Source organism: Gigantopelta aegis, chromosome 4 (genome assembly GCF_016097555.1).
Source record: "Gigantopelta aegis isolate Gae_Host chromosome 4, Gae_host_genome, whole genome shotgun sequence".
NCBI classification, from domain to species: domain Eukaryota; kingdom Metazoa; phylum Mollusca; class Gastropoda; order Neomphalida; family Peltospiridae; genus Gigantopelta; species Gigantopelta aegis.
The window spans coordinates 106,011,134-106,033,895 of NC_054702.1; the positions used below are offsets into that span (position 1 = coordinate 106,011,134).

Here is a 22,762-nt window from a genome sequence, read left to right on the forward strand (position 1 = left end):
ATTGTATTTATAGGTGTTTAAGATTTTAACATATTAAAAGCCAATTCTATGATAAAGCTATCTTGTATAAAATTTAATTATTTAATTATTGCTTACAATGCTTTAAAATAAAATGTTTTTAACTTTTCCCCAGGTAATGCTATCAGCACAGATGGACAGTGTTCACAGTGCCTTCCTCAACCCTCTGCCTCCAGCACCTCCATTTTCACACAGTGTCAGCCAATCACAGTCCTCGTCTACTGATGATGAGCTCTCTGAGGCCAATCTGCTAGCCAATCAACAAAGAGTTTGTATTGCTACAGATTACATAATATGTGTGATATTATTTACTGGTCAGATATACCAAAGTATGTTGTGGATAGTTTTGATCATTCTAGTCAAAAGTAAATATTGTTGAAATTGCATAAGATTTGTGATCTGTTTGCAGACTTTAGTATTGGAATTCATTCTGAACATATGTTTGTTATTTATATCTAGACTGTATTGGTGGTAGGTCTATTCCGAGTTTGTATCTAAGTTAATACATAAGTATTTATTGCTATCTATGTTTAGATTTAGATTTAGATTTGTTGATTCAGTTTTTGTTTCAAACACTAATTTATTGTTGCCTATTTGCAGACCATAACACTGCTAGATCTGTTCTGCATGCATGGGTGTCTTTATTCCAAATTCCCTGTTGGTGGGCCCATTGAGCTATATTTCGTTCCAGCCAGTGCACCACGACTGGTATATCAAAGACCATGGTATGTGCTGTCCTGTCTGGGATGGTGCATATAAAAGATCCCTTGCTACTAATGGAAAAATATAGCAGGTTTCCTCTCTATGACTGTCAAAATTACCATATATTTGACATCCAATAGCTGATGATTAATAAATCAATGTGCTCTAGTGGTGTCATTAAACAAGACAAACTTATAAACAAACTTTTTTATTCCCAATTCCAACCAGTTCCCCATAACAGGTATATCAAAGTCTGTTCTGTCTGTGCAAAAGTGCATATATAAAAGATTCCTTGCTACTAAAAGAAAAAACAATATACGGTTTCCTCTGAAGAATAAGTCAAAATTTCCCAAAAAATTATATCCAATAGCCAATGATTAACAAACTTTAACGTTTATTATATATTATTTATTTTCAGACACTAACTTCGTGTCAGATGCTGAGCCAGTGTTTCAACCACCTGTTTGCCCAACTATTGACCCAGCGTGTGAACCTGGAAACCGTTCTCCAGCTCTGGCTCACCATGAATGACGACGGAATCCATGACGACTGTCCGCTGCAGCCCAGCTTTGATTCGTCGCGTGTGCCATCTATTCCGCTTGACCCGCTGTCAGTGACCAATCTGCTGGAGGCGGTCGTCCTCACACCCAACCTGCCGGTCCGCACCTGGGTCTTCGTTTTCCAGGCACTGTGCCTCCTGTCCAATCAGAGGACGTCCGCCGATGGGGCCGATGTTTCCATGGTTTCTGCCATCATCTCGGACAACAGCTTGGTGCAGTTACTGACCAAGTTTCTGTCCGGTACATCATCCAGTGGTCCGACATCAGCAAATGTGTGTCACCCTCTGGTAGGTTAACATTACTTTTGGATTTTAAAAATGCTTGCTTTTTCGTGTCATGTAATGTAACACAAATAGTATTTCATATTTCTTAATAATAATAAATTCTTTTATAGCTTTTTGTCTGAAAATAATGGTTCTACCATATTTGTGATCCATGCACACTCAAACATATGAAGAACTTTGTAATTTGAATTATACAAAAGAGTAAAATACCCAATTCAGTCAATAACAGTAAAATAATAATATGATAGAACCTTAACCATATTGTTTGATCATCATGATGTATATAACCATATTGTCAGAACTGTTAACTTTCAGGTTGTAAATTTGTATATGTCTTTTCTTTTTTTTAAATATATTTTATTAAATGTGTTTTTGTTATGTTGCAGTAAATGAAAGCAAAACAGTCAAATATGGTCAATTTTTGTTGTTTTTCTGTAGGTTGGTCCATCTGCCTGCAAGGCATTTGATGACTTCCTGAGAAGACTTCAGATTAAATCTGCTGAACTGAGTACACAAAACCTGAAAGAACTTGTATTAAAAATAATACACACGTTGACAACTGAAAGGTAAAAGATGCTATTTTATATGTGCATTAACTGGTGTGAGACGTGCATAGTAGTTGTTGTATTCTTCATGAATAAATGCATAACAGTCATGTAGCTTGCACAATGTAATAACAGATTGAGTAATAATTATAAAGATGTATACCAGAAAAAAAATCATTAGGGAATAGCATTTTAAGTAAAGCACAATTGCTTTGCCTTACAAAAATACATTGTTGCATAAATTAAATCTGTAGGGAATATATTGGATAGTGTGTAATTGTTATCCATTTTCTACCTGTTGTATCTTTGAGATAATACAATAAGGAACTCCAGTGTAGTCAACATGTAATATACATTTATCTTTAATTACAGGGGTGCTTTGTACAGCTGCATGGGCCCACTAGATGTACAATGCAAGTTTATGGATTTTGTGCTGGACATTCAGTTCCGACAAGTGAACACGAACAGTGCTGTCAACGTCATCCAGTCAATCAGCTACCTAGCCCATCAGCACATATTCTGCCAGGAAAAGGTCGGCTGCCGAGGTTCGCTAGAGAACTCTGGCAACTGTCGATCCTGCTTCGGAGGACTGTTCCATGGCTTGCTGAGAGGTGAATCTCGAACGGCTATCGGTGAGGTCAGCCGCGACAGACTGCTCTGCAACATGCTGAGACTTGTCAACAATCTGATGCAGATACCAATTCCAAACAACACTCCCTCTGGCTTTCCCGTTCAGGAAGAGAGGTATGAAGCACCATCGTTGATGGTGCTCGACAACCTGTTTGACACCAGCAGACTGAACCCAGCTCTCGCAACGTCCACACCCACGGCAATATCGGATGACGAGAAGGGACATCAGACCGATGAACAGAAAACTGAGTCGGCGGCCGCTGTCGCAGCGGGCATTGACGCCAGTAATCCTGATCGGAGTCAGGTGCCGGAGGTAGTCAGCCGTCGACTCTGCGATGTCATTCTCGGCCACCCCATCGTGATGCAGAACTTGATGCGGACTCTGAGTTTCTGCAACAGCGACACCTCTCCTGCATTAATAGGTCATTCGGGGCTTGATTCCTTGACAGATGTTTTGCCGGGCGATCCACTGTCGGTGGGCGATGGAATCTGCCAGATCATGTTGTGCTTCATGAAACACACCTCCGACACAAAACTTGTACTGAAGGCGTTGTACGAGTATTTGGCAGCAAGCATTAACCAGAATGTGGTGGTTCGCATGTCCGAGCCTCTTCTGTGGTTTATCATCTGTGTTTTGGACAACAGCAAGAAAATACAGATGTTTTTAGAGATGGGTAAGGTCACATTTTACAATCAGTTTTAAGATTAATAACAATATTGCTGAGCTTGGAATTAAACTCCTTTTTTATTTCTGTTCACCTTTGGTAATATAAATTATAATTTTTTGCAAATAATGGTCTCATTCACAGTTGTAAATGCAGTCTGCAATAGACCGAGTGATATTCTTAACATTTTATTTGCCAACTAACTATTACAGCATAAGAACATTTGAAAATATTCCTATCATAAGTCTGACATGCTACTAGTAATCAAGAGCCAATTTCACAAAATATTGTAACTTTATATTTACGCTAATCAGTCGTACTTTTATAAGCATTTGGTGACTATTTCACGCAGAAAATTATGGAATATGAGTTGAGGCAAAGAAAAAAAGAAAAAAAAGTATGTTTTGAACTCGTTCAATGTTTTTTATTTTGGATTTAGTAGCATAAATATAAATGTAAATGTATGACTGTTAAATTATTCTTTTAACTGGGTAAGGTACAAATAGCAAAGAACAGTTCATCATCAGCTACTTTCTATTCTTACCTTGACTCATCTTCCATAACGACATAATTGTTTGCATGTAACAGATACCAAATACTTATAATCGTAAACCATAAATGTAAAAACAAGATTATTTGTGTAACCAGTAATATGGTATTTGTTTTTATACCAGGTGGTATAGATGTGGTCTGTCGTAACCTGGTGAGATACAGCAACACTGTGATTGACATGAACCCCAGCCTCGTTTCTACAATCATGCTCAACATGAATTACGGAAGGACCGGCAACATGGATAAAAGCAACGATCTTGACCCTGATTCATTGCAAAACTTTGCCCCATTAGGTTAGTACATTAGTTACTTTTAGTCCCCTACCAGTCCAACCGTAGGGTACTATAAATTTAGTCTCCCATCTGCCCCACACAGTTTTCTGGACATTTTTCTTTTTGCTTTGCCTAAAGACATTGAGCTGAAACTTTGGATGTAGCTTTATCACATAGAATTAAAGATCAAGTTTAACTTTCATGAGGATTTGTCCATTTGTGACAGAGTTATGGCCCTTGAACTTAGAGATTTGAACATTTGTTGGGCCTCTGTGGTGTCATGGTTAAGCCATCAGACATTAGGCTGGTAGATACTGGGTTTGTAGCCTAGTATCGGCTCCCACCCACAGCGAGTTTTAACCACTACACTATCTTCTCTCTCATTAACCACTAACAACTAACCCACTGACCTGGATAGATGGCCCAGATAGCAGGTGTGTGCCCAGGACAGCGTGCTTGAACCTTAATTGGATATAAGCACGAAAATAAGTTGAAATGAAATAATGAGCCCTATAGATGTCATGTATTAGTACCGTTAGAATGTTTATTATTAATTAGTCATAAAGTCGAGGGGTTTTAATTGGCTTTTTGCTTAATTGTTTGTCAAATGAAGATGTTCTCCAAACAATAAAACATTACAAGTTTTGGGGGTTTTTAAAAAGAGAAACCAAAAGAAAAAGGAACTGGAGTGTTGTTATAACGAAGGTATAATTGACCTTGTTTTGCAGGCTCCATTTCTTCAAGTAGTCCGACAGCCAGTCCAGCAGATGTTCTGATCCAGACATCTCCACCTCACAGACGAGCACGATCTGCAGCGTGGTCCTACCACTTCTACCCAGATGAAGTGTGGGTGGATCTCACCATTCACCTGCCATTTGCCATTCTCCTTAAGGAGGTGCAGATTCAGCCACATGGCTCGTCTATCTCAAGTAAGTCATGTTGGTGATAAAAGTTACACCACTCTCAGATTTTGTGTCTCGCCTTTACAGATTAAAAGGGTGAGATATAGGTATTACAGTGGTGGCGTCGGCAGCATCAACTTTTGCATTAAAGTTTAACATTGAAGTTTTGCGTTTAGATAAGTTTTTCACAAATTATGAATGCTAGGTCAGTGAAACTTGGTTTATCGTTGCAACGACAACGTTTATGGTTGGTGAGACATTTCATTCCGCTGATTCGTCTTTTTTTTCTAACTTGTAAATTGTTGTAATTCAACAGGCTTCTAAAAATAAAGGAAATAGGTTACCTGAGGGTTTTTTTTGGGGGGGGGGGGGGTACGCAAAAATTCTATTTTCAGGGTTTCTTCAACCTATTGTTTTTGGGTGGGTTTTTTATAATCTTTGTGGTAATATTGGTGAAAAAGTAAAATGCCTCAATTATTTGTTGCATTGATACACTGATAGCAATTTTAACATTAATATGATGATAACTGGCTTGCTTGAATTGTATTATCAAAGATAAGTTTAACAACACCAACAGATGATCATTAGGATTCATATTTATTAATATTGATGGTTTTGGCATATAATAGGGTCACGGCTGAATTACAACTGAGCTGCCAATTAGGGCGAGCCCCAACAAAATTTAACTTTTACTGGGCTGCCAACAACACCTTTTAGGGCGAGCCCCAACAATTAACATCAATTCAACACAATTTCAACCAACATCAACAATTTGCATCAACCAGGTAAATGCACTAGACCCTGGGAACAGTGGTCCAGTGATGTTACCTTTATTAAAGATAAATTTGCATCAACTAGGTAAATGCACTTGACCCTGGGAACAGTGGCCAAGTGATGTTACCCTTATTAAACATTAAAAGAATACCACTTAATTTCTTTACTTTAAGCGACGCTAATCGCCACATGGACAAGACTAAAAGGAAAAAACTACTAAAACTCAGGTTTTCTTTTCTTTTTCCTGTCTTGAACACTGCCATCTAAATGGGGGAAAGGAGCTTAAATTATGTTAGTCAGCCCGTGACCCCAACCCTGATATATCATACGTCCCTTAACCCCTAGGAGGACATGGGTAAACCGGTCCACCTCTACTGTGGAAATGTTCGAGTGCACCTTGTATCGTATTCAACAGTATACTGTTCCCTACTGGAGTTAAATGAACTCCATCAGGTAGGAGCAAAGATGGTGTGTTTAAGCATATGTCTGGATATCGTATATATGCACCACCAAGCCCAATTGCTGTTTTACCTGCAGCACTATTGAGCCTCACACGTGCCTTTTCCATTGCCTTGTTATTGTTAGAATATCTCCAGGTAAGCCTAGGGAGGATTTGGGACCAAATAATCCGTGAATTTGGTAAGGTATGGGCCAGAAAAGTTAAAAGAGTCGATTTAACCATCTGTCTTAGATCTGCTAATGGAATCTGACCCAAGTCGTTAGCTCCACAGTGAATGATTAAATACTGCGGTGATGATTCGATGCCAGACAGAAACACAACTTTCCTCTTAAGGGTGTATACTACCAAATCAAATCCCATAGACGACAATAGTAGCATATGTGGCTAAAACTCCTACCTGCAATGTATCAATCGACATAAACGCCACGGATATAAATACTACCACCCCTCACCCTTAAAGTGAATCAGAAAAAAGTGGGTGTCAAGCTGCTCATTTCTGAGATAACGGGTAGCGTCTATGACTACCCTAGTTCGCACAAAATTTGAGTACTTTTTTTTACAGGTACCCCATACGTGTTCCAAGCACAAGGCTATTTGACACAGTGGTACTAGATGAAATAAAATTGCATACATTTTTAGCCCAGATGAAAGTAATTTTTTTTACAACCAACACACTCACATTTATAACCAATCACAGGACTTGTGGTGTTCACTTCTCTATCAAAAGTTGGGTGCACCTCGAACTTTGACCCAGCCATAAGTTATTTGGTTTAGTACTACCTTAAGGTCCACAAATTTTAGTCCGCCATAACCCTGCCACCAGATTGTCAAGCCGATTAGATCCAGGTTTAGCTGTGGACCACCTGGTCTAGATTTTGCCTGCACTGCCGCCCTCTTTATGATTGAGGAACCAGTGCACCAGACAAGTGATAAACCTGAAATACTTAAATGCTTAATATTAATAAGCATCGATACACTTCAAGCCATGTTATCAGGAATATTTACATTGGGTGTACGAATGTAAGATTTGTATGCTGAAGATTTCCAGCGCCCAGCCTCCTGAATTGCTTGTGTTGAATGACCTGCAGCTGCTGCGGCTGTGGCTGCCCCAATTCTGAAGGAATGACCTTTATAGTGTCTGGAATCATGGCCCAGATATTTGAGTGTTTTTTGAAGAACTGCTGTGAATTGATATCTTGTTACAGGTTCCCCACTGTAGTGGCAAAACAATGGCCCCTTTAAAACCGGTCTGGCATCTAAAAATGTTTGAAGATTCTGCCATGGACATAGCAGACTATCTGTTTTTGGAATAGCCACAGTTGTACCTTTACCTAACTGGTCTGTTTTGGAATACCTCAGCTTGATAAGTAATCGTTTGTGGGTACTATCAAAGATAATGTCATTAGGTGCAATCACTGCCTGTGGAGCTTTACCCCTAGATACTACCAACTCACCTACTCTAAAATATCCAAAGAATGCCAAAGTATATACTGATGTAAAAAGCTTAGCCATTGGCAGAGTTCTGACAATCTGTCTTAATAGTTCTGCTGTAATAGGCAACCGTGTATCTGATCTATGTTTTAATCTTTTCATGCCTTCAAGTAACTTTGTGATTAGGAAATGCTTTGTTACATCTTGATGCCCTAAAATTTTACACTTAAAACTGATGACTGAAACATATGAATGGGCTGTAGCATGTGTTAGACACGAAACTGACAAAAGTGCAATAAAGTTAACAATATGATCGACTGGAGGGGGCCAGATATCTTCTAATTCGTACTTCCGGCGGAAATGACCAAACGATGCTAATCCCGTTTCTTGAGAAAGGTGTGTGTTCGATGACACTGAGGCTCTCAGCAGTCTGTTAACTTCAAGTTGAAGATTATCTCTCTGAAATGTCCTGGAATGTCTTGCGGCTGGAGTTGAGCTTTGGGCGCCAACAAGCAGAATCGCTGCCACTGTTTGCGAGAAACTGCATCTGCGATGCCATTATTTGAGCCAGCAATACGTACCGCATGAAAAACAATGTTATGTTTCATAGCCTGCCAAACAAATGGTCGAATGAGTGCCATGACATTCTTGTCTTTTGAAGTTTGTTTATTAAGTATAACTAATGAGCTATTGTCCACATGAAGCAGTATTTTTTTGTTAGCCCAACATTTTCCCCAAATCACAACTGACAGGACAACTGGAATTAGTTCCAAAAATGTAATATCCCTCATGATATTAGACTGCTGCCAATGACTTGGCCATGGAAAATAGACCCACTGCCCGCTGTAGTAGGCACCACAACTCAAATCCCGTGACCCTGCACTATCAGTGAACAACTGTAATACTGTACTTTGTGTCCAACTACTTTCTCGAAAATAAGCCTTACCATTAAATTGTTGAAGAAATGTCAACCACATCAGCATGTCTGATCTCAGTGATGTACCTATTCGAATATGGTGGTGACTTAATTGCACCCCACACATCGCATCATAGAAATGTCTAATGAAAGCCCTTCCTGACCTAACTGCTCGACAGAAGAAATTTAATGCTCCTGTCAGAGACTGCAGTTCTTTTAATGTCACTTTTTTTCGATTTAACAACATCTCAATCAATGCAAGCAACTCTGCAATCTTATTTTGTGGGATACGAACTACCCTCTTTTCAGTGTCGATATGGAGCCCCAAGAAGGTAAGTGATGTTACAGGACCTACCGATTTCTCTTCCGCAATTGGGACCCCCAATTTTTCAGATACAGCTCGAAAACAAGACATCAGTTGCTGGCAGCTTGAAGACTCCTTTTTCCCAGCAAAAATAAAATCATCCAAATAATGGTCTAACGAATCTAAACCGGTTTCCCGGTGAGTTAACCAATGCAAAAACGTAGAAAACTTTTCAAAAACATTACACGAAATCGAACATCCCATTGGGAGGCATTTGTCAATGTAATATTGTCCCTCGAACTGGAATCCCAGCAAATCAAAATCTCCAGGGTTAATTGGCAACAACCTAAAAGCCGACTTAATGTCCAGTTTCCCCAACAAGGCCCCTTTTTCCAGTTTACTTATCATTTCGATCACTTTATCAAAAGATGTGTACTGAACTGAACACAATTGTGGATCTATTTAAGCATTAATACCCTCCCCAAGTGGGTAAGACAAATGTGTGATCAGCCGCCAACCCCCATCTGATTTGGGTACTATTCCTATAGGGGAAATATGCAGATTTGAAATTGGTCGGGTATCAAAAGGACCAGCGATTCGTCCAAGGGAAATTTCTTTGTCGATCTTTTCTTTTAACTCATTGTGATGCTGGGAAGCAGACTTAAGATTTTTACAAAAATTAGCTCTGTGAGAACCTGTATAGTGAATCCGAAAAACTTTGGAAAATCCTTCGGCTAATTCTAATGCTAAGTTTTGAAATGGGTAACATTCTAAGTAACCTAACAATGCTTTGATCTTTATGGGAGAACTACCTAGGTCCCAAAGGCCTTTGGTATTGCATATGGTTGTGCATTTGAGCTGTTGGTGAAGGCATTCGGATCCCGTTTGATCTGATGGTCCCAGATTGCGAGTAGTTGGGGCGAAACGAAGGCTGGTGCTGCACATTCTGCCTTTGAACTTGACATGCACTTACTGGATGAGCGCCCCCACACATGATGCACAAATGTAAATAAGTACATGACCTCCATGAGCAAACAGATTTGTAATTAAATTCATAACATTTGTTATGAGTTAGAGCACTAGTTTCCCATGTGGGGACAACAGGAGTCACTGGAGCTGCCATGTATAGCAACCACAACTCGTAATCAATTGTAGCCCATGAACTGGTAGGATCCATACCCTTTTTCAAATGAAATTGTTCATCATAATTTTTCCAACCCAGTGTTTTGCCACAACGTTTTGCTCCCAATCTAATAGTGTGCATATATTTTAGAAGCTCTTGCATTCTGTTTGGATGCATTGTGATATAGATGCTAGTATACAACAGAAATGCGTCTGTCCAAGTATCTATATCCCCAATTTTTGCCCGGGTTTTTTCTCTAGTAATCAGTTCCCCAGTCTCAGACAGAAACACGCTTTTTTCTGTTGCTTCAGCAACACCAGCACTCTGTAATAGCAGAGCCAAATCTTTATACTCTCCATTTACAATTTTCATTTTATTGTTAGGCAATATATGGCAACCCAACAAATTATGAATGCTAACAATGGGAACAATTCCCGTACTTTTATGTGTTTCAATTGGCGTACGCGTACCTGTTGGCGCAGATTCTGATGAAGAACTGTTGTTAATCGGTGGTTGACCCAACCCATCTGGAGCTTCCACCATTTCATCGGCCGGCTGCGCCCGTTGTGCATTCTGACTTGAATCCGAATTGCCGCTCGACGCTGTAGCTTGTGCCTTCGTTCTTTTGTTGGTTCCAGATGCCCATCTGCTGTTGCTCTGCCTTTTGCTTCTTCTCATTTTCAATAATTGGCTAGACAATTTCTTTTTGATTTTTCAGTTTTACACAATTTTTCAATAAACATAAAAAATGTGTCTTCCTCGTGGCAAGTTGCCGCCAAAAAGGAAAAGAAAGGTGCATGCTGGGAATATGGTCACTAAAAATTCCGCTATGAATCGCCAATGGCCAAAAGTTGACTTGCATTAAATTATGTCAATATAGCCGAAACCACCAGTGCAACTTACGTTGATAAATTTATATATTGTTTAACGCAATAGATGGTATTATTTACATATTGAATTTCTAATTTACATTATTGTATGTATTTTTATATTAACTTACATTATTTTGTTATTTATATATTGTTATTTATATACTCTTCAAAAGAAGAAACGCAAAACCACATTGTCGTAACATTTGGAGAATTGATTTAATTATTGAATGGTGAGTCCGATAATTACCAAATGTTGCAGGATTGTTCACAATTCACTCTAGTCCATTGTGAGTAAGTGATAGGACACACCACCAAGGTCAAGGTCATCTGGAGTCAATACCGGGTGTGGCCTCCGCGTGTGTTGACAACTGCCTGGCACCGCCTGCCCATTGAAGCAACCAGAGTACGGATGACGTCCCGGGGGATGGTGGCCCACTCGGCCTGCAAGGCTGCTGCCAGCTCGGGCAGGGTCTGGGGCTGTGGTTGTCGCTGTCGGAGGCGTCGGTCCAACTCGTCCCATAGATGCTCAATTGGGTTCAAATCTGGTGATATCGATGGCCAAGGAAGGACATTAATGTTGTTGTTCTGTAGGAAAGCCGTTGTGAGACGTGCTGTGTGAGGCCTGGCGTTGTCATGTTGGAACACTGCGTTGGCGTTGGCCATAACTGGAACGATGTGTGGCCGGAGGATCTGGTCAATGTAGCCCTGTGCATTGAGGTTGCCCTGCACGTGGACCAGGTCAGTTCTGCCAGTGTGTGAGATGGCTGCCCACACCATGACACTACCCCTGCCGAATCTGTCCACTTCCTGCACGCAGTTTGCCGCATAACGTTCACCACGACGCCTATACACGCGACATCTTCCATCATGACGTCGGAGCAGAAATCGGGACTCGTCACTGAACCACACCTGTCTCCATCGCAGTTGAGGCCATTGTCGATGAATCTGGCACCACTGCAGTCGGAGTCGACGGTGTTGTGGTGTTAAGATGACACCTCGAACTGGACGTCTGGCACGAATTCCTACCTCACGTAGGCGGTTCCGTACGGTCTGGTCGGATATCCTGCGCAAACCTGGTATTGCTGCGGCTGTGGAGGTGGCAGTAGTCAATCGTTCCCGAAGGTGGCGTACCCGGATGTAGCGGTCCTGCCCGGGGGTAGTGACCCGTGGTCGACCGGATCTAGGGAGGTCACGTGTTGATCCATGTTGCTGGTAACGGTCCCACAGTCTGGAGATGGTGCTTGGGGACACATGGAATGCCCTGGCAACGGCCGTTCTGGATTCGCCTGCGTCTAGTCGGCCGATGGCATTGTTTCTCTGCGGTTCACTGAGACGTGGCATGTCCTGGATTGTCAACTGTCGGCCAGATACAGAGGCCAGGCAAGCGAACACCCTGCACTTTTATACTGTCGGTGTTCATGTTGCACGTGCAGACAACGCACGTGCAGTGGTGACATGGTTTGCACGTGGCTGCGTTTTTGCGAATATTCACATTTTGGAACTTTATTGTACAGTAGCTGCGTTTTATCGAATGTAACCGTGGGAATGTGTTTGGGACATGCAATGACCTTATATTCACAAAGCATGAACCGGTAGGAAACATAAAATCGGAGTTATAACCCATTTGTACCCTTTTGCGTTTCTTTTTTTGAAGAGTATATATTAATATACTTTATTTTGTTATTTATGTATTAATTTACATTAGTTTGTTATTTACATATTAATATTCATCAATTTGTTATCACTAATTTCAGCCTGCCCTTCGTTTGTGTCCCTAGAGATGAGCCACGATGGGTCGACGTTGACCCCCCTGTGTCCTCCTCTCAGAACCTCTAGTCTGGCATACATCAAGATTCTTCTTCCCAAGCCGGAAGTCACGTCCTCAGTCACGGTCCGTCTACACCGCGCCCTCGACTCGATGACCATTGGTCTGTCCCAGATACTGCTCATGGGTTTCAGCGCATTCCGCGATATAAACAGAGCCACGTTCGGTGTCTATGTGTCTGATGATGCAACATCGAGGTCAAGGTCAGTATAGTCTCAATGTACTATTTTGTTTATATTCATATAAATCAAGAAATAATGTGTCATGATATTATTTTGTTGAGACAGGTACACACTATAATGTGTATTTTTATTAATACAAATGCAGATGCACACGTATGTTTGGTTTGTTGTTTGTTTGGTTGGGGTTTTTTTAATTCTTTGTGGTGATATAGGTTAAAAATCTAATGTTTCAAGTAATTATTGTGCCAATACATCGGATGCATTTTTCTCATTAATATCTAACTCGCATTAATTTCACAATTAACAGTATGTTCTTAGCTAGAATAAAGATTAAAATGAAGTTGACGTACTAGAGAGTAAAATTTACTAAGAGTATTTCTATTATTGGGTGGTTTTAATGCTTGAGTAAAGTATATTGTTTGCAATGAAAGAATAGTTTTAAAATTCTATTTGTAGATAAATACAATTATATTCCATATTGCTATTCCATAACCAAAATTAAATATAAGTACAATGTATATATTAGTGTAAATGTTGCATTCTTTAATAAACTGCAATATTTAATTACTATCTTATTTCCATTAAGTATTACAGAAGCAAATAGTTTATGTAATAATGTATTATTATGTATTAATTAATGTTCGTGTTAATATTTCCAGCGTTGGTTGGGTGCGGGTTTTAGACCACTGCCTTTCATCTCAAGGTGATACACAGGATGCAGTTGCTGCAGCAGCAGCTCCAACCCCAAACCTGCTGGGCACGTGCACGTCGCTGCTGATGTCATCAATGGCGCTGCTGTACAGTCCACAGATAGAGGCCGTACTGCTCAAGATTGGACTGCATTCTAAAGCCATGGGATTGGCTCTTATTGATAACATTCTGCGCAGTCCAGCTGTTGTGAGGGAACCAGGTAACACACTAAAGTCAGGATTTCATAAAATTAATGTAATTAAAATATCAGTAGGCATCTGGGCTCATGCTTATAAAAAAGTTTAGACTGAAGACTTTCTCAAAGTCTCCAGACTTTAGTGACATGTAATTTATATGGGCAAGACTTTATGAAAGACTCAAGTCTTAGATGTTTATTAAAGTAAAGTGTGTTTTTCAAGAAAACCATGAAAAAAAAGAATTTCACATTTCATCTGTCGCTTTCATTTGTTTGAATGTGATAAAGCCAATATTCTACTTTTGCGTTCATTTGTTTGAATGTGATAAAGCCAATATTCTACTTTAGCTTTCATTTGTTTGAATGTGATAAAGCCAATATTCTACTTTAGCTTTCATTTGTTTGAATGTGATAAAGCCAATATTCTACTTTAGCTTTCCTTCCAGGACAGCACGCCCATTTGGGCCATGTTGGTGGGGCTGCCAGTGAATCAACTGTTGAGTTGCTGTACCAATTAGGAACTGTACAAGATACGGGAACCATGGCACGGTATGATGTTTTCGGTGTTTATTCTCACTTAAATGCACACTGCTAGTTGTCATGTGCATGTAATAAATTTGTATCCAGATTCATGAAGTTATGCGGTAATAATCAGATTGATATTGCGGATAAAAAAAATGCTGCATTTAAAAGATAGCATTATATTAACATATTTGGAAATGTCCAGTTTGTTCCTTAATGTTATTGCCACCTGACTACCTAGTTGCTAGATGTAATAACAAGGAACAGTAGGTAACTCAGTGGTAGAGTATTCACCTTATGTGTAGTTGGTCAGAGGGTAAATGGATCTTAATGGAACCTTGACGTTTTTTTCTCAAGTATATGAAAAATTGTGATCGGCCATTTCATATTAGGATTTCCTTTTTTTCTCATCCAGAACACACTATTTTTTGCAAATAATTTTAAAATGACTAAAGATTGAAGATGCCAAAAGCTGTATTTATATTTTATATATATATATATATATATATATATATATATATATATATATATATATATATATATATATATATATATATATATATATATATATATATATATACACACACACCACTAGGCCTAGAAATTATTTACATTAAGCAGAGTTCTGGATTGTGCAAAAAGGAAACTTATATTAAATTGCCCTAATGTGTGTTGTCATGTAGGGGAAAGTGCATATGAAAGACCCCTTGCTGCTCTTTGGTAAGATTATGTGTGACAATGCCTTAATATTACTAATTGCTTTCTATTGACAGAGTCCGGTCTCTGCTCCAGTGGCTAAACGACAGTGCGCAGGCTGCCTTGCAGAAGTCGACTGCAGCAGAAGATGGCAACTACCCGTCTGCTCTGGGCGATGCATCGTGGTATCCACTCCCCAACCCCGCCGCCGCCCACGTGCACTGTGTGTCAGCCATACTGTGGCAGAGTCAAGAACTACCAGTCTCGTACGATCTGGGACAGCTGCTTAACAAAGAATTAGTCAGGTATGATAGAATAGTATAGTAGGATTTATTGTTTGTTAAGCATCTGAAACAACAAATTAAAGGTCCAGTTGTGAAATGTCTGGAAAAAGTACATAATTTTGGACCCATCAAATTTTTTCAAATCCCAACCAGTTCCCCAAGACTGGTAGATCAAAGACAGTGGTATGTGCTATCCTGTCTATATCAGAAAGTGCATATAAAAGATCATATAAAATGTTGGATATAGTTGTTGTCACCATACAAAAGAGATTTTGATATATCTTTGACGTGGTAATGACAGCATGGTGTTATTGTCATATCCATGACAATTTGAAGAAGTAAACATGTTTAATATGTCTGGTGTTGATAATGCATGTAATGTCCATCCTTCCAGTTCTGCCCTTTCAAGAATTTAGCGAGTTATTAATATATAACTTATTATACAGAATAGACCATGCAGTGCTAAACATTCAGAGGATATGAACATATTATATTACAATTAACTTAATCTTATACTTGTAGGACTCTGTACGAGTGGTCAGCAATTCTACCTGTGGAATCATTGCTCAAGAAAGCTATAGATTATGTTATGTGTTCAATGTGCCATATTCAGCCAGAGTTCTTCACCACTATTTTGGAATGGATGCGCATCATCATCAGTTTCAACAGCAGCTTGAATGCATCAATCTCCGATGACTGCAAAGATTTTCACTTCCACCAAGGAACCATGACAGACGATTCCAAAGAGGCAAATCCACAGCCAGAAAGGAACAGGTATTCTCCTGCTGTTACTCTTCAAGAATTCCGTCACATGACGCTAAACAAGTCGAGACTTGCCACTCTGGCGGTAGTGTGTATGTCGCCGGTTGCTATAAAACAGCTGTTAGATTCTGGATTCCCCGCTGTGCTGGCACAAATACTCTACGAGTTCTGCAAGAAGGAGATGACCCAGGCAGAAGATGATGTGTCGGAGAGTACTTCTCAGACAAACAGAAATGTTGGCAGTGTTGGTGGTGAAGGGTCTGGTGTTTCTACAAGTGAAGCTAATGCCTCAAACAGGCCAGGTAAGATTGTTAATGCAGTCACTAAGTTTCATACTGTTCCATTTTATTGTACAAGTGAATGTTATTCAGATTCTCTTTAACAGTGACCACCTACTAATAAAGGACACTTGAATTTGCTTTTCTTAGAAGTTTTGTGTTCTGTAGATAAAGATTATTTTTTTATCCAGTTAATTTGTTGGTCACAGTAGCCCGTTCTAGAGAAATAATTTATTTTTATTAAATGGTGGTTGTAAAATTTATCTCATCTGTACTAGACCACATAATTATTACTTAGCAGTAGTGAATTCAAGTTCACTAATATAAAAATAATTATTTAATATTTAATTATGTTAGTTGATGTTAACATGAAAGAATTTGAAATATAGACTTTTAACTACTGGATTAATTAGCTGTCACAGTCAGCTATCGATCCTTGAAAATGACTGCGACGTGCCACCATTGTTGTCAAGTGAAAATACTTGCAGAAAACCACTTTTTGAACTAAAAACAAAGGACACCATCTTGTTAAGAAATAGTCTTATTCAATTTACCGTACTAGCACAACAACAGTGCTATACGACCCTGAGTTATAACCTCCACTGCAGAATTATCTCCCCTTGCCGGATGTATAACCTACACCTGCGCATGGGTAGACCATATATCCTCGTTTTTGATTCTGCAGTCCTCCATTGCAGTCGTGTTCGAGTACTGTAGTAAAATTTTTGTTAAATTGTTTATTAATTTGTAATTTTGTTTTACTCTGTCATACGAGGTCTTTTGGGTGATTTACACAGGGGGTTAATGTCTGATACGGCTTCCTTGGGCTCCAACCAGTTGGTTGTGTGTGTGCCGAGGGGGGTTGTCTTAAACGACTGCCCCAGTTTGATCAGCATTTGTTATGTCGTTCTTGTTGTTTAGAACGCCAGTGTCATATCTGTGTAAATTGGTCCCCCTCCACGTGGGGGAAGGCCAAGAAGCTGTCAAAAGACACCGAGCGTAAGAGGATGATTAGATGTGAACAGGACGGGCGGAGCACAGTGGCAACCTCCGGGGTCGTGCTCCATACCGATTTGCCGTCGGTCGGCAAGTCGGTGTCCAGTTCAAAGAGCTCGCGGACAAGTGGTAGGTGCATGGGCACCTCCTCGTCTGTTCGCCATACCAGTAAACCCGAAGCGCCACTTGGCACGGAGGGGGCCCTGTTGAAGCAGGGAAGGTTTCTTCCAGGTCGGGCTCCGTTCCATCTGGGGATTTGCTTTTGCCTCCGTCGGTGGAAGCGGCACCTGTTACGGTTGTAATGAGGGCGTCAGTCGGAGGGAGTGCAGTCGTGGTAGAAACGACTGTGTCTCTCAGTTCCGACTCCCATCTTGCTGATGGGGGCAGGGTTATCGGTCCTTCTGTGGAGGGGTTGATTAGCTCTAGAATGAAGTCCGCTTCGCGGCGCCGTTTGTCTCACCAGATTTCTGGTGCAGGGTTGGTCGTGGCGTCCGAGGGCACCGTTTCGGCCAACGCGTCTTTCGGTGATCGAGCCACTTGGTGAAATCGCGAAGTCTCACAACGTTGTCTCTGTCACGGAGCCGGGTGGCATTGTTGTTGGGGCGCCTGTACAGCATCATCAACTTTTAGATTGTTTGCATGTGGCTACGTCAACTGGGTTGGCTAATCCACACATGGTACGTTGGGTTCAGAATTCGGCGCAGGATTCGTACGTGTACAAATTTCCTGACGGTCCGGTTCAACCGACACCACCAGTCCCGTTGTCTGCTTCGGCAGGGATCAGGGAAACTGCAGCTTTCTTGGGTGCACCTGTGTCTACACCGATGGTCAATCCGGACCTGTCAGATTGGGGTAGAGGTTCCAGGCGTTACCCCTCAACTGCGTGGGCGGAACGTTTCGTTCAGGGTTCGATGGTTTCGGGTCGGGGGGGGACGACTATGTTTCTCTTTTTGAGAATTTCATGGCCTGGCTAGGGGAATCGCCTCCACCAGTCCCTCCACCGCTGGGGTTTCCAATGAGACCAGGGTTGGACCAGTTTGCAGATTCGGCCGGTCCGCATCGTCCTGCCCATGCAGTTTCGTTTCCGTTATGGTCAGCGCATGGCGCGTCGTTTGAAAAAATGTCTTCTTCGGAAGAGGATTTTCCCTTCGAATCGTGTGTGGTTCGGGGGAAGGGTCGGCACCAGGTTCGGTGCTCGATGAGATTCCCAATTTGGCCGATGGTACGCCAGACGGCGATTATGATTACCAGGCGGTTCTTGGTTTTGTACGGGAACAGGTCCGACTGGTGTGCGCGGATGCAATTCCGTCGGAGGAGGCTGTTCAGTCTTACAAGGGTGTTTCGTTTGGAAACCGGCCTTTAGCGACGGACGCTCCGCGGCAGGATTTCGGCTTGGCTTTAATCTTGCGGAGATTGATGCTTTGATTGCGGGTAGCGATCGTATTTTGGGGGCAGTGGTGGAAGAGTTTCCGGCCGCGTTAGCTACCGGGAAACTGTTGTCTGCGGCGAAGGTTTTGTCCACGTCTTGGTATAAGACATTGGGAGCTTCCTTCCTTTCACATCCAGTGGTCGTTTCCGCTAGGGTGAAGGCAGACTGCCACCCATCTCCTAATGTCAGTGTGCCACTCACAGATTTAGAGACTTTGGAGAGGTTATCTAAACTTCTTTTTCAAGTCAATAACCATTTAGGTACGTTCCTATTTGGGTTAGATAAAGCAGTCACGGGTCTTCCGCCGATGGCTAAGGGTTGTTTGTTGGCGGTTTCTAAAGTCTCTCATCACGTCGCTCAGCTTGCTGGGCGTGTTTTTGCCAACAGTCTACTTCTGCGTCAGGATCACTACCTGGCAGGACTGAGAGCGACGGGTGTGGTTAAAACCTACTTTCGTAGTCGCTCAGTAAGGGAAACCTTACTTTTTGGGACCAATTTTAATTGCTGCTCATTCCCGAACTGCTCGTAAGCGCCAGGCGGTGTCTACTTTTAAGCCTCCACCTGTTAAGAAATCGACTTTTCTTGACAGTTATCAGATCCCTGTGGTGTCTGATTCGGGCGTGCAGTCGGGTAATGCCCGTGGTTCATCGAAACAAGGACGTTTTCGGGGGAAGCCGGCACGTTTTCGTGGTTCCGCTCGGGGCAAGGCGCCCAGGGGTGGGAAGCAGCCGGGATGAGGATGCGTGGACAATCAACATCTGCTTACGGAGCCGGTGCGGTTGCTGTTGATACCCGATCAGTCCATCTCAGTCATGGCGGTTGTCGGGGTTTCCCTCCGAAACCGAGGCTTTTCTAAACGGGTTGCTGAGCTCGTCTCTTCTTCGAAACGCCAGTCTACGGAGAGGGTCTACCAGTGTCACTGGCACGCTTGGGTTCGTTGGGCGACTGAGAGGGATGTGGATCCCTTTTCACCTACTGTTAATGACTTAGCTGAGTACTTTCTGGCTCTTGTCCAAGAAAGACAGCTGAAGGTTCAAACAGTGAGAAGTCACCGGTCGTCCATTTTCACTACTCTGAGGCAGTGTGGACGTCAAGATTTCTCAATGAATCTCGTGTTGCATGACTTGCTTAAGTCGTTGCAAAACAAGGTTGAGAAGCCTTCCATTTTGCCTAAATGGAATTTTTTTCTGGTTCTTCATGCACTCAAAGGCAAGCACTACTAGCCTTTGAAATTTGCCAGTCTTCGTCATTTGACGTGGAAAACTTTGTTTCTGGTCTCACTAGCGGTTTGCCGTTGTATTAGTGAGATTTATGCTTTTTTGCATGATTTGGTGGATTACAATAAGGACAGGTCAGTTATGTTACGTACTGATCCTGTTTTCGTGGCTAAGAACCAGGTGCCAGGGGAAGAGTTTCTTCGGCCATCATTCAATGTTTATCTCGTACGCTTTCTGCGGATAATTCTGATAGACTTCTTTGTCTATTTGGAGCATACTAGAAATCTCCGGCAAAATACGAAGAGACTCTTTATCTCTTTCACACGCCAACCAGGAGACATTACAAAGAATGCTTTGTCGAGATGGATTGCTGCAACCATCAAACTGGCATATGAGAAGGCGGGTGATCATGTTCTGCGGAATTTCTCCGTTCGACCTCATGAGATTCGGGCGATTTCTGCTTCCCTTAATTTCCATAATTCTTTGGACATTTTCACGGTCATGAGTGCAGGGTTTTGGAAAGGTCGACACATGTTTGACCTGTTTTATTTCCGTGATATGGCTGTTGGTCCAGATGGAACTCGGCAGATTCAATCAGTCATTGCAGGGCAGCAAGTCATTTCGGTGCGCAGGGCCACGAGTAGGGGGCGACCCTTATTTCGTCCGGTCGCTAGCGGCAGTCTTTCTGGGAGATAGTTCTCCACCTCCTGTTTGGAGAGTGGGGGGGGGTGGATGGTTGACTATCTGGGGCAGTCGAGTGTCTTTTACCATTACTTGGTGTGCAGGTTTCCTCACCTTGTTAACTTGGTTTACTTTTAATTGGGGTTGTAGTTCTTTTACCACTACTTGGTGTGCGGGTTTCCTCACCTTGTTAACTTGGTTTACTTTTAATTGGGGTTGTAGTTCTTTTACCACTACTTGGTGTGCGGGTTTCCTCACCTTGTTAACTTGGTTTACTTTTAATTGGGGTTGTAGTTCTTTTACCATTACTTGGTGTGCGGGTTTCCTCACCTTGTTAACTTGGTTTACTTTTAATTGGGGTTGTAGTTCTTTTACCACTACTTGGTGTGCGGGTTTCCTCACCTTGTTAACTTGGTTTACTTTTAATTGGGGTTGTAGTTCTTTTACCATTTTACCACTACTTGGTGTGCGGGTTTCCTCACCTTGTTAACTTGGTTTACTTTTAATTGGGGTTGTAGTTCTTTTACCATTACTTGGTGTGCGGGTTTCCTCACCTTGTTAACTTGGTTTACTTTTAATTGGGGTTGTAGTTCTTTTACCATTACTTGGTGTGCGGGTTTCCTCACCTTGTTAACTTGGTTTACTTTTAATTGGGGTTGTAGTTCTTTTACCATTACTTGGTGTGCGGGTTTCCTCACCTTGTTAACTTGGTTTACTTTTAATTGGGGTTGTAGTTCTTTTACCACTACTTGGTGTGCGGGTTTCCTCACCTTGTTAACTTGGTTTACTTTTAATTGGGGTTGTAGTTCTTTTAACATTACTTTTACCACTACTTGGTGTGCGGGTTTCCTCACCTTGTTAACTTGGTGTGCGGGTTTCCTCACCTTGTTAACTTGGTTTACTTTTAATTGGGGTTGTAGTTCTTTTACCACTACTACTTGGTGTGCGGGTTTCCTCACCTTGTTAACTTGGTTTACTTTTAATTGGGGTTGTAGTTCTTTTACCACTACTTGGTGTGCGGGTTTCCTCACCTTGTTAACTTGGTTTACTTTTAATTGGGGTTGTAGTTCTTTTACCACTACTTGGTGTGCGGGTTTCCTCACCTTGTTAACTTGGTTTACTTTTAATTGGGGTTGTAGTTCTTTTACCACTACTACTTGGTGTGCGGGTTTTCCTCACCTTGTTAACTTGGTTTACTTTTAATTGGGGTTGTAGTTCTTTTTACCACCACTACTTGGTGTGCGGGTTTCCTCACCTTGTTAACACCTTGTTAACTTGGTTTACTTTTAATTGGGGTTGTAGTTCTTTTACCACTACTTGGTGTGCGGGTTTCCTCACCTTGTTAACTTGGTTTACTTTTAATTGGGGTTGTAGTTCTTTTACCATTACTTGGTGTGCGGGTTTCCTCACCTTGTTAACTTGGTTTACTTTTAATTGGGGTTGTAGTTCTGCAATTTAAAAGTCACTTTGACATTTTATACCTTGTATGATGTGGGTTGCTTTTTCACTGTATCATTACTTGAGACGGACACTACTGGTTGAATGGGTAAGTCCTCCTTGTTTTCTTACCTCCTCCCTTTAATGTTAAATTCTCGTGCTTTAACAGTGTTATATCACGTCTGTTATAGCATTGTTGTTGTGCTAGTACGGTAAGTTGAATAAGACTATTAGAAAATTTGTTTTTAATTTTTATTATTATTCATACTTACCTAGTACTAGCACAACAACCGTTACCTCCCACCCACCCCGAGGGAGGTCTTTTTTGATTCAGTCATTCCAGACTTTGAATCGATAACGAGGATATATGGTCTACCCATGCGCGGGTGTAGGTTATACATCCGGCAAGAAGAGATAATTCTGCAGTGGGGGTTATAACTCAGGGTCGTATAGCATTGTTGTTGTGCTAGTACTAGGTAAGTATGAATAATAATGAAAATTAGAAACAAATTTTCTAATTAAGTTTCCTGTATCATACATCTGTTTCCGGTGAGTGC

The 22,762-nt window shown here is 41.4% G+C and overlaps 1 protein-coding gene across 2 annotated transcripts in view; it reads left to right on the forward strand.

Moving 5' to 3' along the window:
• The window catches only part of LOC121371671 (baculoviral IAP repeat-containing protein 6-like), a 79,112-nt gene that overhangs the window by 37,428 nt on the left and 18,922 nt on the right, over positions 1–22,762 (forward strand). Inside the window, exons 30-40 of one of the 2 annotated variants that reach the window (XM_041497735.1) lie at positions 134–286; positions 1,139–1,567; positions 2,003–2,130; positions 2,482–3,413; positions 4,079–4,249; positions 4,957–5,157; positions 12,765–13,038; positions 13,677–13,927; positions 14,338–14,452; positions 15,199–15,426; positions 15,928–16,469. In XM_041497735.1, coding sequence (XP_041353669.1) covers positions 134–286; positions 1,139–1,567; positions 2,003–2,130; positions 2,482–3,413; positions 4,079–4,249; positions 4,957–5,157; positions 12,765–13,038; positions 13,677–13,927; positions 14,338–14,452; positions 15,199–15,426; positions 15,928–16,469 — 3,424 coding nt within the window. The remainder of the gene's footprint in view (positions 1–133; positions 287–1,138; positions 1,568–2,002; positions 2,131–2,481; positions 3,414–4,078; positions 4,250–4,956; positions 5,158–12,764; positions 13,039–13,676; positions 13,928–14,337; positions 14,453–15,198; positions 15,427–15,927; positions 16,470–22,762) is intronic. The other variant, XM_041497736.1, reaches the window with a different exon arrangement.